We start from the raw sequence: 19,597 nt of genomic DNA on the forward strand, positions 1-19,597 counted from the left end.
ATATATAGGAATTGAATTGGGCTGGCGGACATTTAAGGATAATGTAGAAGACAGATAAATTGAAAGAGTGGGGACCACAAGACAATTTCATAGAAGGCTTCCCAAAGAATGGGGAATGGGGGAAAATGCCATGTGTAGGCTGAGGAGGAGTTGGTTTTCTCACTTTGGGCATGTTCATCCAACTCAATGCACATGCAACCACATGATTCTTCTTCATCACCACCCGGCCCCCTTAAACGCCCACCACCCTTCATCACCACCCATCTTATGAAAACACTCTGGATTATTCTTCCCCAACTTTCCAAATTCAATGCATGTATAAATATATCTTAATTTTTTGGGGGGTCCTTAATTTTCTCATTCCAGCTCAATTAAACATGGCACTCCAATTTTTTATTTTATTTTATAAATTTGAAACTACTCGCATGGCTATAGCTAGCTATATAGGTTCATGGTGGTGGTGGTTAGCCCATGTATGTTTGTTTCCGAACAGGAAACCTATTTGGTATTAATAAAACTTGAAGGGAAGGGAAGGGAAGGGATGGAAAAGAAAGATTTCTACTTGTCAATATTTGTGAGAACAAAAGTGGACAAATTAGATCTTGATGTTGGGATAAGCTAGATTTTCTTCTGACATTCATGAACCCACGTTTTCAGCCGTCTAAAAATGATGGGTTGCTCTTCTCTCCTTACAAAACCACTATCTATCATGTTCTAACATGCATGTTTGCTGCTTCATAGTACACCTCCACTCAACATAAACTGGATCGAGCTTCCAATTTTAACCAGACAAAGATGCATGCATCTTCTGTCTATCCCCCACACCTATGCCATGGAATGGATGAACAGAATCCTTGTATATCATTCATTTTTTTTCCTCTATATATACCCATTGAAATGGATATAAATATCAATTTTGTTTAGGCGCATTTTTTTTTCTACTATTAACATTTGTGTATATAAAAATAATTTTGGATATCATAAATAATTTTGTATATAGAGTAAGTTTTTTATTAAAGAATTTTTAATTTAGTTAAAGTAAGATGTTTAAGTAGTAAAAGATTAACCATTAAATAAAATGAAAATTAATATTTGAATTTAAATATAAAATTCTCTATGAAATATGGCAACCTTTTGACATTTATTACGTAATCATATTTTATTATAAAATTATTATATTTGTTTATTTTCAACGTTTATGTGAATGTTAATATTTGTTACATAGGGTTGAGAATTACTTGCTTTGTAAAAATGGGGCTTGCTTGAAATATGATCTATACATGATTCTCCTTGGAGTAGGAAATTATCGAACTGTATATATAAGTTGTAAGTGAGGAACTTTTATAATCTAAAGTGGTTTGATTTTTTTGGTTGAAATAATTTAAAGGGTTTGATAAATGATTTTCCTCCATTGGTAGCCTTAATTTCCTTAAAACCCCGCCCCTTTATACCTTAACAGCACGAAGTAGAACATGCAAGCACATGCACTTTGTGTGGTTAGCAACAAAGTACTTGTATATACCGATTGATCGTTATATTATCCAGCCAGGAATCGAAGTCCACAAGGTCCAATGGCAGTGAATATGCAAGGTGGCAATTTGTATACGTGTATACGATTGGCCATGGCCTAGCAACAATGGTGGGCTCTTGCTTGCAGTTGTGCACAATTAATAAATAAAATGAATTAGATAGGCATAGGAATGTTGGAGTGTCGTCCCCTCTAGGGCCATTGTGGATGGTGTTTATATATATATATATATATATATAGCCACATATATATTCTTTTAATTAATTATAAATAATTTGATAAATAAATTTAATTAACTAATTCATAAAACAAACAAATTCGATGACGGCTATGTCACATGGATTAACCCTAACCCTTATCATATATACACATAGCATCACATTATTGATTAATTTATTAATATTATTCCCTCCTCTCTTTAAAAATATTTTGCACGGAAACACATGGTGGATTTGTATTCGCTAGAGAGAATTAATATTTAAAAAAGAGAAGTTGAAATAAGGGTGTGTGTGTGTGTGTGTGTGTGTATATACATATAGGTGTCTTTGTTCTTCGAATTTGTTTTATAAACCATTAATAATTAAACTAACAAAATTGAGGCCGTGCTAGAGATGTGATAGAACAACAATATTCTTAGAGAAGTTGAAATGTGAGTGTATAAGTATAGCATCTTGATAGATATAAACATATATAAACATGTGATAGAACATCAATATTCTCATTTTGCAAATGTTTCTCATTTTCTTTCATTGCTCTTATTATTATTATTATTATTGCCATATTTTTATATTGAGATTGGGGACTTCAAACTCAAATCATTACCGTAAAAATAACAACGTTTTGAGCCGTGTCTGAGGGACCATTTTATTTCATTGTTAAGCTATATATTAGTTCTATTTCATCAAACATCTATATAGGAAATTGTAATTTATGTGTCTAAAGATAGTTCATCTGGTGCAATAATCATCATATTGATATAGGTTTATCCACATTCTAAACTCCAATCAGCGCATGTTGGCTTTGTGGCCCATAAGACTCACATGCTCGTCCTCCATTTCTTTGCTTTATTGTTTTCTTGGGAATCAGGGAATGAGCGCCTTGCGCTAGCTATATCGCTATTTGTGAGGTGATTATCAGTTTGAAGCTTTCCATCCCTTCATTCATCCAATTCAAATGGGATTTTTTTTGTCCGTTTTAGTGTCATTATGCAGGGTGCTTTAGCAACCGATGGGGCAGATGGACAATGGTGGCCACTACGGGGCACATAAGCTACTTACTTCTGATAATTGTTCATGTGCAAGTTATGTAATTTGGTCACACATTACAAATAAATAAATAAATAAATAAAAATTCTTTTACGACTTTGGTATAAATCCAACAACCTATCATCACTTTTCTAGGAATATTTAAATTTATTAGTTTTCTATTGCTTCCTTAACATGATTAGCTACCATATTGGTTAGAAATTGTCATCTTGCATGGCACATATAATAGATGTTTATATCCATCTCTCTTATGATTTAGAAGGTAAAAAACGGCTCTCCAAATCCTACTGAGTCATGGTATTGTAGGTTTGGTGCAGTGACAAAACTAGTAAAATATTTAATTGAAAAAAAATTCTAGATGAAATCCCCATCATTTTTATTTAAATCCTGAGCGATTCAAATAAAAAAAATAAAAAAAATTCTAATGGGCCAAAAAATGATGTCAAGGTTGAAAGCCTAATGTTAAGGAAACCCACGTAAAGTAAGGCCTTTCTCTGTTGCAACATTGCATAGTGAATATTAATGGGCCTTAATAGATCAATATGTTAGACCCGTCATGGATCAGTCATTGCAAGTTCTCGAGGCCGGAAGCAAATGTGTCTAATATCCCTATGAATAAAAACACCTTGTTCTCAATATTTTCTTCAATTTATTTTTTTCCCCATATTTTACCGCATAATTTACAACGTAGCCACCCAAAGCACGTTAAAGCATCCAGTCTTCAGGAAATGACTAGTAGGTTACCTTTTCAACTACCACTAGAGAAGAGATTATCTGCATTTGGAGTTTTTGGGGATTTTCAAAAGTTGATAACAAAAATAATAAATATAAAAATTTCCATCTTCAAAAAATTGCATGCATACATCGCAGATGTAACGTTGAAAAGTAGCTGTCTGCATTTAGTTATCCACCAAAAATGAAAATAAAAAAAAAACGTACATTATCAGGAATCCTTGCACTTATTGATATGACTTTCGGTGTGAAATAATATATGATAGTGATCCCTTTTTAAAAGCCACAAGTCAAGGGTTGGGTATGTCGGTATTGTTAGTTAATTCAGTTACCATTACAGTTGGTGGTCTAACATGCGCCTTGCTTTCTCATGATTAATTCTTTTTCTAATCTGTATTTAGATGAATTTTCTCTTTTTCATGAAATGAAGACAAACTGGCTGGTTATTGGACCGACCAAAATCAAACGGATAATCTAATCCTCTTATAAAAAAATCTCGGAACGCACGCATACCTCTTTTTACTAAGAAAATGAAACATCACTGTTTCACTTTCTTTGTTTCAAACTCCCATTGGATTTCCTTAATTTATCCATTTTGGTTTCTAACTGTGCCATCTTTGTTTGTTTCCTAGGAAAATTGACGAGCTAACTACAAACCGACATAGACTTGATGATCACTTTATCCAATTTCCCCGCGTACGGATGTTTGTGTTGGGAGATATGAAACTTCATTATCTTATTTTTCGTTCATTTTTCAACTGAAACCAAAATTTAATTGCATATCTTCTTTAAGAAGAAATCGAAATTTTATATGTTTGATTTGGTACAAGTGATGCATGCCATGGGCCATGGAGCTTGGTTACGACTGTGTTGGACTAGTTTGAAAAGTGTCACTTCTAAGAGCTTCCACGTGCCACGTGGCTGCCTGCTTCCACGTCTAAATCAAACAGCTAGGCCCCACATTTATGATTTTACATCTTAACATCTGGCATGCGACTTTAGCTAGTATATTTGGCTTTATTAGTATTTTTATTTTCTTTTTCTCCTTAAATATTTTAATTTCCATGCTTTGTGTTTGTGAAGATAAACTTGTTTTTAATTTCTTCTTTTTCATGTTGGAGTAGGCGTATCTACAAAAAATATCAGTGATCAAAGTGGGAACGGGGAAGCAACCTGTTTATCCTTTTTTTTTTTTTTTTTTTTTAATAATTTAGTTTTTTTTTTTGAGTAATTAATTGCTTTCTTTCTCTTTTTCTCCGCAATTCAAGGTTCAGAGTTTGCAACTTATTAAATACGCAAAAAAAAAAAAAAAAAAAATTATGCATTATAAGTTGCTGGTTACCTTTTGTTTAGGTGCAAATTCTATTTATAGGGTGTACTTTTTCAATTTGTAGGGTGCATATGCTTCGGACTATATATATATATATATGTGTGTGTGTGTGTGTGTGTTTATCATGGATCATAATCATATATTGAGTGTAATTTTGTTTCCTAAGATTTGATAGAACGCAAAATTGTATATATTTACCCTTTATTTAGTAAAAAATAAAATAAAATAACATACACAGCCTTTTCTTCTCATGTTGGTGCGTTTGTTAATATCCAGATAGACCTACCACCTTATAATAATAGTGTTAAATTGTCAATTCGTCCAAACTCTTTTGTTTAGGATATTGATAACAGTCAAAAAGAAAAAAGACTGTGTTTAACTTCTTCCTTTCAATATCTGAATTGTTTAACAATGGGATTTGGTTGAGATCATATATAAAGTTAAAAAAATTACAACATATCCATATTAAACAATTAATATATGATTTCTTGTAGCATTAAAATATACTTAAGTAGTTATATGATATTAATTATTGTGAAAGACTGACAGTTGGTATCCATGCTTAGCTATAGTTGCCTTCTATCATTATTTTGACAGAAAGTGAGAGGAACTTCTGGGTGGGATTAAGCAGAGGAGAGTGTTTCATCATATGACCCCCATTTCAGCCGAAGCTGCAGTGCAATTTCCTCTGCTTTTTTTCCTTTCCAAAAATCACTAATTTGATTTCAATCTAATCTCTTTTTTCTTTTTTTCTTTTTTAAATAAAAAAATCTTACTTCTTTTTGTGCTTAAATTATAATTAATTCATGAAGGAAACGAAAATATAGGGGCAGTAGAACAACCATAAAACGTATTACATAATCAATCAATTCTACTTAGCCTATTTGGACTACTTAATCTTGTTACATATTCTGATCTTCCCTACTTGTTCTGATGGATAACTTCATGTTTATTTTTATTAAAGATAATACTTTTCTTCCTTTTTCTCTACCTTGTCTTATCTGTTTGATAGGTTTGAACTTCTTTGAGTCGCCACCAAACAGTACTAACAGATTTGAACTTCTTTGAGTCGCCACCAAACAATACTTGTAGCATTTATTATGAATGGATTAATTATTTTATCCTTTACATGAATCACTTGTTAATTTAATTATATGAAGCATGAAAGGTAACATGCACTTGAGTCCACGGTAACAAACTAACTTCCTAGTACAAGGTTTAAGGTTTGATCATTGTTGCAAACAATAAAATTAAAATTTTCGTGATCATTAATTAAGGTCGGAATTTTCAGTGGGATGAAAAGGAGCCACAGAGAATGAAAATGTACAAAAATCTAAAGAGTAATTAAACTATTCTTGCGCACTTTAGATTAACAAAAGATCAAGGGAAAGTTACATATACATTATTCAACTAGTACTGCAATCAATCTGCCGTGACTTGACTTCATACATTAAAACAAAATAACCAAAAAAGAAAAAACAAAGAAGACTTGCAGTTAAGAAAAAGTTCTTATTTGTCACGGAAGTTTTTCCTTTTCAACCGTGATTACACCTCTAATTAGGGACCAGTTAATAATCAAAAAACATAGACCACATCAGAAATGCCTCCGACAACCTCTTCAAAACCAGGAAGAATCAAGCTGAGTTTGCCATCATCCGACCACTCAAAATGCACATCAACACCATTCAAATAGCAGGCTTTCGGAGACCCACTTGAGAAGCATAACAAATTCCCACCACCTTTAACTTGCATCTTCACATTAAACTCAGCTCCACAGTCTTTGTATTCCAACTCCTGGATTGTCCCTCCACTGTTGAACATATTAGTAAGGCCAACCGGTGCGAATTTGATGCTGGATCCCAGCTTCCTGATTGGCACAAAACTGAATATCTCAAATGTAGATGGTTGGATTGTGATTGGAATTGCATCAGATTTTTGGGTCATCAGGTGTAGTTCCTGGGCCTGGTCAAGATAAACCACATACTCTTCAGCCTTACCCATATGGGCAGCCTCTTCCCTTTGGTCCCACTCTATGTCCTTGACATGAACCCAACCGGACATTGGGTTGTAGCACTGTGAATAGCCTTTGATCCTTTGCTCCTTGGGGTCCCAACCAGCCCCTTGGCAGTTGAAAGCTCCAATCACACCTCCAAACTGGTGAATAGTATGAATTAATAAGATACTCAATTTCATAAAGTGGAATTAGAAATAAAATAAAGCTCTCAACAATTGAGGTAGCTGTGTTCTATATGCTTTACCTTGTTTAAATTCCAAATTTTGAGAATGGTTTTGTTGTCAAATAGAGGGTTTTTGAAGAGGCAATCTCTGGCTGGGAGAGCAAAATGCTGGCACTTGGGAATGGTGCCGTCAGGGTAGACAAGCTTTCTCAGGAGTCCAAAATCGTGACCTCCCACTGAGTCACTCACATATACAGGACCTCCACAGATAGCCCTTGATCCGGCATGGAATTTGGCACAGAGATGATCTGATTGGAACATGTCCCAATCAGGTTGGATTATTTGACCCATCCACATGCTGTTGTAGGAACAGTGGATCATATGAACCCCTTGTAACCAATAAACTCCCATTGGGTCTCCATTTGGATCCTGGAACCAAAAATCATCACCTAAAAACAAAAATAAAAAAATAAAAAATAAAAATAAAAATAAAAATAAAAACAAAAACAAGTAAATAATGTTGCAACATGAGGTAAATATGTGACATTTCTTACTGGTTTAATTTAGTATGAATTTCTTACCTACTCTTCCGATGGAAATTTGATTTGTGCCGAGGAAGAAGAAGTCGTTGCATTGCTGCATGCTAGCGATAAGTCCATTCCCATTGAAGTTCTTCACAATAGAGTTGGTCAGCCCCTTGTAATAAGCCTTTGCAAGCTCCACTCTGCCTCCATATTCTTCAGATACATATTCGAGAGACTGCGAATAAAAATTAAAAATAGTTGACATAATTAATTATTATTAGATATGCAATCCCAACTTTGGCCAATATATATATATATATATATAGAAAGTTAATGATGTTGAGAAGGCTTACGTGAATGACATCCACTTTGACTCCAGTTATACCAACTTTGGCCAAGTAGGAATGCATAGAATCATAGAAATCGTCAGCCTGTTCAGGATGAACGAGCCCAATTCCACCTTCAACAATTTTCACCACAGCAAGATCTTCCATTGTCCCATCAAGTCCAGGAGAGAGTTTGCATGGAATTATCTTGGAATTGAGATGGGTTGAACCGGGTCTAACACCACCCCAAGCACCACAAAGAGCATGCCAAACATAAATATCGTCCAAACCTTTAAACTTGTTCCTCAAATCCCTCGTGAATGCCTTCAATCCAGAGTTATCAGCCTTGTTAGAGCAGCTTAAACAGCCCCGTTCATTTGAAGCACTAGAACTGCTTTCTTCCCCAACAAAAATGTCGTTCAACTCATTTTTCACCCTTTGGACTTTGGCTTTCAAATTGGAGAGATCCGTTACTCCTGATTTAATAGCCTTTTCAAGGTCCTTCTCTACGTGTTCCAACTCTATGGCCTTGGAGATTAGTATTTTTGGCCTTTTCTGATCAAAAGGAAGAGCATCAGGACCCAACAATGACCCGCCTTTGTATTTTCTGAACTTCTTACACTCCTCAAATTTGTATAGCCTCGCGGTCATTTGAGTCCCTCCGAGGACTAGATTCTTTGCATCCTCATTGGGATCCCCACCGTCGAAATTGATGCTTTGCCAACCATCATCAATGATGATAAACCTTGGCGAAAAACCACCTTCGGAAAACTCCTTAACACCCTGCCAGACACCGTCAGGTTCCACAGTTAGATAGAATGCATCCCAAGTGCACCAACCAAATTTGTCCACCAAACTTGGGACTGTTTTTTCTTCTAAAAGCCTGAAGGTGTTGAGATGAACTCTTATCGCAGCAAAGGCCTCCTTCATCAAACTATATGGATTGTCAGAAGCATGAACATACGCAATTGCATTAAAATTCGATGCTTTCGAATTCGTCGAACCGCTCTCGGCACCAATCATGACATGGCCATCAGAGCCAGGCTGAAAGGAAGACCGGAAAGACCCTTCAATAATCGGAACGATTATGACATAAGACTTTATTTCAGGGACATCTAGTAGAACCCATTGGGTTTCCATTTGTAAATCCGACCCGGAATTTCCCATCCACATGGTAGACCACCATGTTTTGAACCTAAAGATGCTTAGGAAATCCCTTTGGGTAAATTTTCCTATTGAGTTCATCAACCTGTCGGACGGCTCATCATGGCTAAATCCAAGAAAACCGCCTTTGTGAGACAGAGCATGAACACGTTGAAGCAGGGTAGGTGGAGCATCAGAAGATTGGCAAATGGAAGAAAAGGGAGAGAAAGTGACATTGCTTGGAACTTCAGAGAGCAACGAAACGCCTCTGGCACTAAACTTTCCATCAGACAAATTGAAATAAGTTTCCAATTTGTCGGACCTGAAGGCTTTGAAGACTCCATTGACAGGGTCGTTAGGAGGTGCCATTAGCAGAGGAAAACAGAGGAATACTAAGACTAGGAAAATGAACCAAAGGAACCAAACAAGTCGCTTTCTGAAAACACAGAGGCCTATGACTTATATAGGGCGTGGAAGGGTCACTATGGAGAGGAACGCAATGATCTTGGGTATCAAATAAAAATCAAATCTGTACACTGGAAAGGTAAGTACGAGAAAATCTCACTCTGTCTTGATTCCTCAAATATACGATTTCAGCTTCCTATTATTTCTCTGTCACTAACACTGAGAAAAAGTTTAAAAATCTACAACACAATCTTTGACAGATACAGAAACTGTATTAAGAGAGATGAAAGAGAAGCTCTTTGCTATATAAATGGATGGTACTATTTTTACGGACTTAACAAATATAGAAGCTTTGAAAGACAGGTATCACAAAAGGATATTGGTTTTGCAAAAGAGGCAAAGCAATTGAACAAAGCGTTATGCAAATGAACGTTCCAAAGAGAGAAAAGCTGTGATTGTTTTGGTTGCGTATGAAGAAACGAGAATGGTATGCAATACACTTATAGAGGAAAAAAAAGACCAAAACGGTGTCGTGGAGAACTGTGAGAAAAAAAAAGAATCAAGTGAATTATGAGAGAGGGAAGAAGCCTGGACGGTTGTTAGCGATGTTTCCAATCCCAACCCTTCTTCCTCCTTTCTCTTTTGGTCTCTGAAGAACATCTTTATATGAAAGAAAAAGACAAACCGACTACTTGTCTTGTATCTATGGGCAGTAATTGCAAATCATTCCAGAAATCCATTAAAGGGTTTTTTTTTTTTTAAATTTTATTTTGAAATTTTTTAATCCCAAAAGATACAAATAAAAATTAAAAAAGTTTAAATAGACTGAGAGTATTAAGGTCATGAATGCATGCCACTTGGCCATCTATGCATGTTGATACGTTCCTGTTTTTAGGTGGCGAATAGGAGTAGCCTCCTATTTTGAGAGAAAAAAGAAAAAGTGGCTTACAGTTTTATATTACAATATTTTTACCTGTTTGAGATTAATAAATAATTTGTTGGAAGTCTCAGCCAAAATAATAATAATAATAATAAAAGGGAAAAGTTAGAACCGGAGGTTCTGACACTCAGATTACACGTTTGTCTTAATTATTTACTAATTCGTCCCTTTCTCTTTACAACTATCATTCAGCAGAAAGAATAAGGATTTTGATTTTCTTTTCCCATTATTTTTAATGGGAAATTTGAAATGCTGATTTGATTTCTTTTATCTTTGTGGCCTCGTGGGGTCCAAAGCGACCTCATAATTAAGTATTCTTATAGGATTTCATTGACTTCTGTGTAAAATTATACTAATTTGAGGGCTTATCCTATAAAATTGCTAAAGAAAGTCATATTTTCTAATTTCTCAAAACGGTTGCACAAAAAATACAATAATAATTTAATAAAATAAAATTTTAAAAATATAGGTGTACCAGAGGGTCATGGATCTCTGTGGAATACTGAAAGAAGGTGGCAGACAAAACAGGAACTTTCATCGGTAGGTATTTTATTTTTATTTTTTTCCTTTGTCAAAGTCTATTTGCCAATTTGGTTATGCAAAGCTTGACTGGATCGATAAGTTTTGCATCTAATCTATAGCTCTAATTGAAATATATTTGTGCTAAATTTTTGAAAATGACCAATTTTTAGAGTATATCTAAACTTTAATTATTTATCTTTTTTGAAGAAAGAATAATAGTTGAAAAAGGTACTGTTTACAAAACTGTGACAGTGCTCTGTCTTGGTCTGGGCCTAAATGGGTTACTATGGTTGGGCTGCCCAGACTCTTGAGTTCTTATTGGATTGGGTGAGAAAGTTCTTTCCAGCTCAATCCCATCCCATCCCACCAGCTACACCCCAATTCCGAAATTTATTATATTATCTTCTCCTTTTTTTTTTTTTTTTTTTTTAAATTATTATTATTATTATTATTATTATTAATTATTAAATTTTTTATTCCTATTTTTATTTATTTTTTCTATTTTGTGAACACCGACCAACGACCGTTCAGCCGCCATCTTCGGTAACGTACACTCAAGGTTCTGGCATAATCTTATTGACTGCTATTATTAAATAAATTTATCTTTTTGCATGGACATTAAACAATTTTATTACTTAAAAAACAATATCCAAATATAATTTTTATAGTTATTTTAATTACTTATAATTTTAGAAGGGGAGAAAATTTGTTGTAAGTGACGAAAAATGAAAACTAAAAGGATAAGGATAAGGGGAATACACGTTTCGTTACTAGTGGACCACCAACTATAAAAATATTCTCCACTTTTTTATGGAAAAGATATTCTCCACTTCAATCATAAAATTATAGTACCGAATATCCACACCCTTATTTAGAAAATGAAATGCTGAATTTGAATATTTTGAATGTTCTTTATATCGAAGATTCTGTAAATATTATTGTGAGAGGCAAGTATTTTTATAAGGGATTTCTTTCATAAGAATATTTCCAAAGTGACTTGTCGTATATATGTTTCTTAATTCTTATCGTATTGGAATCGTACAAAAACTCGAAATATCAGCAAACCTTGATTTTTCTGCTTGTTTCGTTATATGTTTTTATGAACTTATATGTTGATTTGGTATTATATAATATTTTCAAAATAATAACCATTGTTCTTGAATTTAATCGCCATAGCGTTATTATGAACTTATTTTTAAACTATATATCATAATTCTAAATCATTGCCCCCAATAAGCTGTATTCATTATTCTAAAACGAGTCATGACATTATTTGACGCAAAAAAGAGAAAATGACATTATTTAGTACCAAAATACAATAATACCAACAACACCAGTGATGTGAGATTGTTTTTCTATATTCTACATATTAATTAATGTATCTAGTATTTGGGGAAAAAAGAAGCAAATATAATGCTCAAGACACAATACCCATATAAGTGTGAGATTTTCTTTTTAAATACTAGATATAGGCTAGCTAATACAAGATATTGCCAAGTTATTTGGCAATATCAATGGTGTATATCTTTTTGTTAGTAAAAGAACAACAATATCAGTTTTATAAACAGATTCAGAAATACATTAGAATAATTAATTAGATTTTGTTTTAATAAGAAATAAATGATCATAGTATCAGAGCTTTGAGTTGACCAAAAAAGAAAAAAAATGATCATAAATGGCAACCATTATAATTAACTTCAAGAGAATGGTGATTCCCTACGTATCCTATAGGAGATGACGTGTGGAGGAAAAAAGAGGACGATTTCCGACGGGTGAGCCAACATTTGCCGCCAGATTTGCTCTTTGGTATATTCGCGAATTTCCCTTTTTTTCGGAGTTTCTTTAGAATCACGAAATTCTTTGCTCTTGTCCAAATCTTGAAGGATCTAGCATATATGTCTAATCCTCGTGGTCGGTCTAAGTAAATCCAAGAATCCTTATACTTCCAAATTAAAAGTTAATGAGTTTATCTTATCTTAACTATAGTTAAGAGATAAAATATCGAATTGGTAATATGAGACTTATTTTATATTATGTATGGAAAAGGATTTGGTCACTGTATTTGATGGAAGTGTGCTTGTGTGTCCCCATATAAATATAAGGAAATATACATGTGGAAAATAATGAAAATTGTCTTAGGGTATGCATGTATAGAATATTAACTTATACCAACATCAAAAGAAAGGTTAGAAAAACCGAAAAAAGAAATATATTTTGATTCTCTTCGATTTACATACACAATTATATATATCCATTTGATTACTGTACATATTTATGTGGATATTATACCTTAAACTGACAAAATGACAATTCTGTTCAACTTGATCCTAATTCTCATCAAATTCATTTCCTTTTACATGTACAAATACTCCCATATATTAATGAAAAATTTATCATAGTTGATTTTGATTAATATTCTTTAAATTTTCCAAAGGCATACTAGGTGGGGACCTAAACTTCTTTTGGAAATATGCATTATCCAAACATCCTCGCAATCATTTATGCTTTATTAGTGATGCATTATTTTGTGAGCGTGTGTAGAGCTCTCGATTGTAGTTTAAATGGTTCCGATCCAGTTAATGTTGCATATACACTCACGGTTGATAAGTCAGGGAATGGAAACTTCACCACTATTCAAGAGGCCATCGATTCAATTCCTTTAAGCAATTCCCAGTGGGTTCGCATTAGTGTTGCCTCTGGAACATATACGTAATTAAACTGCCTATACACACATTCATATTTATATTTATATTAGTATATATATGCGCATAATTTTTAATCGGTTGAGATATTAAGAGGGAAAAAAAAAAAACAAAAAAAAACTGTTAAGTATTTTCTATTATTATTATTATTACTATTATTTTGTTTTTTTTCAGGGAAAAAGTGACTATACAATACAACAAAACATGCATTTACCTGGAAGGAGCTGGTAGCCAATTTACGAGTATAGAATGGAATGACCATGAACAAACAGATACTAGTGCCACCTTCACTTCGTTTTCTGATAACTTTGTTGCCAAAGGCATTACCTTCAAGGTATAACTAGAACTAAAAGGTCGATAAATTAAAAGAGAAGCTCTTAATTTTATCTGGTTTGTTAACCAGTTATACGTACAGTTTCAAAACCTAAATCTTAGGCAACACAAAAATAAATATGAAAATGGAGCTGCAGTTATATATATATATATATATTTATGAGAAAAACAATGTTACAAGTTAATTAATTTTAAAAAGTCACACATACGTTTTTGACAGAATACTTATGTACAAGACGTATTCAACTATAAACCAGCACTTGCAGCTAGAATATACGGGGATAAATCAGCGTTCTATCACTGTTCTTTCGTTGGCCTGCAAGACACATTGTGGGATGCAACTGGTCGCCATTATTACAATAATTGCTACTTTGAAGGTGTAGTGGACTTCATTTTTGGTTATGCCCGCTCCATTTTCCAGGTAATGAATTAAGAAAAATACTTTTTTATCAATATTGATGAATATTATCAATAGTAATGATATTTATGTGTTATATAACAATTTAAATGATTATTATTAAAAGTTTATTTTGTATAAAAAAATAACAGAATTAAATATTTTAATTATAATTTATCACATAAATAGGTGATTATATGAAGTGAAAAATAACAAAATGTGTTTGATTAAGTAATTTAACTAAATTATACATTTATTTTAATTGCTACAAGCTAGCTGTTGATTTAAATTTTTTGTTTTTTTGTTTTTTTGTTTTTTTTTTTTTGGGAATGACTTATTATATGGATGCATGTAATAATTAATGTATATATTATATGGGTATATATGGATAGGGATGTCTAATAAATGTGACGGTAGGAATATACGCCCCAATAAAATCTCCAGGGTCAATAACAGCACAGGGGAGGAAGTCAAAGGAGGAAAACAATGGTTTCGTGTTTAAAGACTGTGTAATAGAAGGAACTGGTAAAGCCTACATTGGGAGAGCTTATGGAGCTTATTCAACGGTCATTGTATATAATTCACAGCTCTCCGATGTAATCGATCCTCGAGGATGGTCTTCTTGGTTATTCCCTGGCCAAGAGTAAGCTAATAGTAACCAATTACTACCAAACCAACACATATATTATATATTTAATTATATATATCATATATAAATTAATATTAGAATAAAATTAATATATCATATTATGGAATTGCAGGGAAAACTTTTTGTACGTAGAAGCTAGTAATAGAGGAGCAGAGGCTGACACTTCGAAGCGTGTTCCTTGGTTGAAAACTTTGAACGATGATCAGCTTAATCAATTTGTAGATATTTCCTACATTGATAATGAAGGCTGGATTTCCAAACTACCTAAACTCTTTTAGTAATACTACAAAACAACAAACCCCTTCATGTTATTTGTTGTAGTATATTCAAGGTTGTGGTGTCTTTTTAAGTAATTATCAATTTCAGACAATAATAATACTGAATTACAATCCTGTATATAACCCTAATAATAATAATAAAGAAAAGTGATGATGAATTAAAATGTATACTTTATTGACATGTAATGTTATATGTCATTAATTTGGAATTTTACATTTATGTATTAATTATTGGAATATCTTTGCCAGCTCTCCCTTACATTCGTTTTAGTATGATCTTTTGGAACACATCAGTTGGCAATAACTATGAATGCTAACCCCCGGTCTTATATCTTAGATTTAAGATTTGATATTAAAATTTTCCTTCTTAAATTACCTATATACATATACTTATATCTTAGATTTAAGATTTGATATTAAAATTTTCCTTCTTAAATTACCTATATACATATATATAGTATAAATAATTTATATATAAAAATAATTTTGTTAAAATTGACCACTGGTGGGCAATACACGAATATCGGCTACCGTATATATATATATATATATACACAAATAGTGAAATTTAAGTGAGGATATCCTTAAATATATTTTTATTTGAACATATTATATATTATGGATGCATTTGGATGTGCTTTTGGAATTCTAATAAATGTTTTTAATTTATTTAAATTATATAAATATGTTAATTAATAATATTTAATATGTATCATATGATAAATAATTTTAATAAATATTTTAATATTTACAACATTACTATAAATAAAAAGTTTGATTATAATATAGAATTTATAACATGAAATAGATTAATTAATATGCATATCCCGCAAAGGGAATGGATGGAAAACCCCTTTAAATAATCCCTAATCATCATATAAAAAGAAGTCAAAGAAGTCAACTCATATGGGCTGAATTAAATATCTCCCATCATTAGGTGAGATAAAATAATTAAGTAGTACTTGAATTTTATTATTAAATAAAATTGACTTAATCCATAAAATTTTCACTCTTATACATATGAAATTATGTATTCGAGACATTTGAATTGCGGAAAGTTGTTATAAACAATTTAACCCAAAAAAAAAAAAAAGTAGTTAGATTATTTTAGAATTCCAAATTTCTTAATTTTATTCACAATCCTCGTCAAACACTGGTTAATGATTATTCTAATCCAATTCCAATCCTAATTTTGCATGCCAAACACACCTTAAATTTATATTAGATAATTAATTATTTTTTAAATCTAGCTCTCGAAACAATTTAAAATTAATAAAATAAAATTTAATGCTAAAATCTAATTGTATATAATGTATTTATAAATAGGACTGTATTATCTAATGCTATTTGTACCATCATGAGATCCATGTGTCATTTTGGCAATTTAAATGATTGTTCAAAAATGTTTAATTTTTCCACGTTATGTTTTTAGAATAAAAAAAATAATTTATACGTAAATAAATATTATTAATTAGCAATTATTTGTCATTAATATTCCACTAATAATCAACACCATTGGTGATAGAGTTAAGTTGATAGGATTGCGAATCAAGATAAAGACAGAAAGAGTTAAAAGAAAAGAAAATGGTAGTTAAAGCTGGAGATTTCTTAGTAAAATTGAAACATAATCCTGTTTTATAAATCAAAAAAAGAAATGTACAAAGATTTTATTATATATGCAACCTGCAGCCAGCCAAGACATGAGAAACGCATCGTATTGAATGCATTAATTGACTTTTCCCGATCCTCTGTTGTAGGGTCCAAAGTCTATAATAACCTATGATTATTCTTTGTTTTTTTCATAATTAGTTCATGGGTAAACCGGTTAGACAAGAAAAAGAAAAAGTTAAGCGAAAGAAAAGGATAAAAGAAATGCAGAACTTTGAGTTGTTTTCAGTATGTATAATATTCATATTGTTGGTACACTGTTTAAGTGTTTGTAAAGGACTAGATTGTACGTTAAATGGTGGACAAGTAGCAAAAATCATAAACGTAGACAAATCAGGCCAAGCAGAATTTGCAACTATTCAAAGTGCCATCGATTCCGTTCCTCCAAACAATAATCAGTGGATTAAAATCCAAATTTCCCATGGAGTATTTCGGTATTATACGAAAAAAATAAATTTTTTTACTTGACAATCTGTATACGGTTTTCATGGATTGAATTATATATATATATATATATATATATAATTTGTTGATAATGTTGTTATTTATTTATTTATTATAGGGAAAAAGTGAATATTCCAGGAGATAAATCATGCATATATCTGAATGGAGGTGGTAGTAAATTTACATTTATAGAATGGAATGATCATGAACTGACAGGTCAAAGCGCCACCTTTACTTCTAATGGTGAAAACATCGTAGCAAGAGGCATTACCTTCGTGGTAATTTTTTAATATAATTTTTATTTACATATTGTTTTTGTTTTTTGTTTGCCTAATCTGAAAACAGAAACCGTAATCTTTGGTAGCGTGTTTTTGACTCTTTTTTTTTTTTTTTTGGTTGGCACAGAACACGTATAACAGCCCTTTGAATAAAGGTGAAGAACAACACAATCTCACCCAAGCTGTGGCAGCTTTCATAAATGGGGATAAAACCGCTTTCTATCACTGCGCCTTTGCAGGGGTTCAAGATACTTTGTACGATCAAAGCGGCCGTCATTACTTCAGAGAATGCTATATCCAAGGTGCTGTGGATTTCATATTTGGCAACGGCCAGTCTATCTATGAGGTAATATTGTTATATTATATACTTTTTAGAATTTACAAAATTTTTTTCTCTCTAATTTCCTAATTATTAGAATCACAATGTGAGATTAAATTGGTAATGTGTTAATTTTGTTGTACGTACATAGGGATGCACGTTAAACTATTCAACAGGAGTATATGGTCCACCGAACTCTTTAGGATACATAACAGCACAGGGAAGGGAATCAGAGAGTGAGACAAGTGGTTTTGTGTTTAAAAGTTGTACGGTCACCGGCACCAGAGGGAAAACGTATCTTGGGAGAGCCTATAGAGCTTATTCAAGAGTCATTTTCGCCAATTCAGTGTTAACGGATGTGGTACAACCTTTGGGATGGGATGCTTGGTTCCATGTTGGGCATGAGTAATGCAAATTAATTTAGTATTTGAAATTTTCCTTAATTATACAAATTTTTAATCTTTGTTTAATCTCTTAGCTATTTGAATTCTGATGTTGATATGTTAATCAAAAATTGCAGAGAACAATTGACATTTGCAGAGGCAAATTGTATTGGAGCAGGGGCAGATATTTCTCAACGTGTGCCTTGGATAAAGACATTAAATCAAAACGAGGTCGATAGTTTTACAAGTTTAACATATATCGACGGAGATGGATGGATGGCCAAATTGCCTCCTCTTAATTAACTTCATTATTTTGCTGCAATGAAAAAAATGTATTTAGATTTCGTTTAATTGGTACATTTGAAACAAATCATGATTTTTTCTCTGAATTTCCAGGTCATTCTCTCATCTTCAATGCCTATTAATTTGCTCTTTTTCACTTGATTTTCTAATTATGCCATTATTTAGAACCCCCACCTCCTACACCCCCCCAAAAAAATATAAAAATATAAAAATATAAAAATATAAAAAAATCTGTTATTATTTACTCAAATTGTCGATCATTATTATTCCACATAACCAAAACCGCATTAATGTTGTGAATTATCTAATGTAAGGGTGGTAGGGAAATCTGAAAAAAGTAATCATCAAAATTAAAAGTTGCAATGAATATGGTGAAAAAAGAAACTGTAATATTAATAGTACTAATTAATCCAAAATTCAGAATATATTACAGAGAGTCTCTTTAGCGTCATAAGCAAATTATTTAGTTTTACAGGCAAGTCTCTAATGACACTTCTACTCAAAGAAATGATGATATAAGTTTTTGTAGCAAAATATTCTTTAAAAACTTAAAATTTTCCCTTTTTTGCTAATCAATTTTTTAAAACTTACATTGAGTAGAGCATAATAAACCTATTTTTAATTTTCCTAAAACAATAACAAATGCATGTACAGAACGAATTATGCAGCAAAACAAACAAAACACAATCTCTGAAATTCAAGTGGGGAACCTACAAAATCAATGCTCTGAACAAACCAAAGTAATTACAAAGTGAGATTGATTAAAAAGTGTAATGAAGCCTTAATTTTGAAACAAAGCATCATTCCAAAGGTTGTATTTCTGGTTGGAAATTTGCAAGCCATTAATGCCCGATGACATCATCACTTGGTATGCAGAATATCCTCCCAGGGGTGATGGTACAAGGGCTGCTTTAGCATTTTTTGATCGAAGATATGCCTGTAGAACCCAAA

The 19,597-nt window shown here is 32.4% G+C and overlaps 2 protein-coding genes across 2 annotated transcripts; one reads left to right on the forward strand and one right to left on the reverse strand.

The window, feature by feature from the left end:
* Positions 1 to 6,196: 6,196 nt before the first annotated feature.
* LOC107426117 (stachyose synthase) lies at positions 6,197 to 9,917 on the reverse strand. Its single transcript, XM_016036216.4, has 4 exons — positions 7,910 to 9,917; positions 7,614 to 7,791; positions 7,114 to 7,481; positions 6,197 to 7,009 (listed from the first exon to the last, which is right to left on the reverse strand). The coding sequence occupies exons 1-4, from the start codon at positions 9,392 to 9,394 to the stop codon at positions 6,431 to 6,433; spliced, it is 2,610 nt and encodes an 869-aa protein (XP_015891702.1). The 5' UTR covers positions 9,395 to 9,917; the 3' UTR covers positions 6,197 to 6,430.
* A 3,490-nt stretch (positions 9,918 to 13,407) lies between these two features.
* LOC125424081 (pectinesterase QRT1) lies at positions 13,408 to 18,646 on the forward strand. Its single transcript, XM_060820302.1, has 10 exons — positions 13,408 to 13,601; positions 13,769 to 13,928; positions 14,148 to 14,348; positions 14,717 to 14,967; positions 15,086 to 15,250; positions 17,186 to 17,353; positions 17,482 to 17,641; positions 17,769 to 17,987; positions 18,112 to 18,365; positions 18,481 to 18,646. Exons 1-10 carry the CDS (start codon positions 13,408 to 13,410, stop codon positions 18,644 to 18,646), a joined length of 1,938 nt encoding a protein of 645 aa, XP_060676285.1.
* Positions 18,647 to 19,597: the final 951 nt, after the last annotated feature.

Source organism: Ziziphus jujuba, chromosome 9 (assembly GCF_031755915.1).
Source record: "Ziziphus jujuba cultivar Dongzao chromosome 9, ASM3175591v1".
NCBI lineage: Eukaryota > Viridiplantae > Streptophyta > Magnoliopsida > Rosales > Rhamnaceae > Ziziphus > Ziziphus jujuba.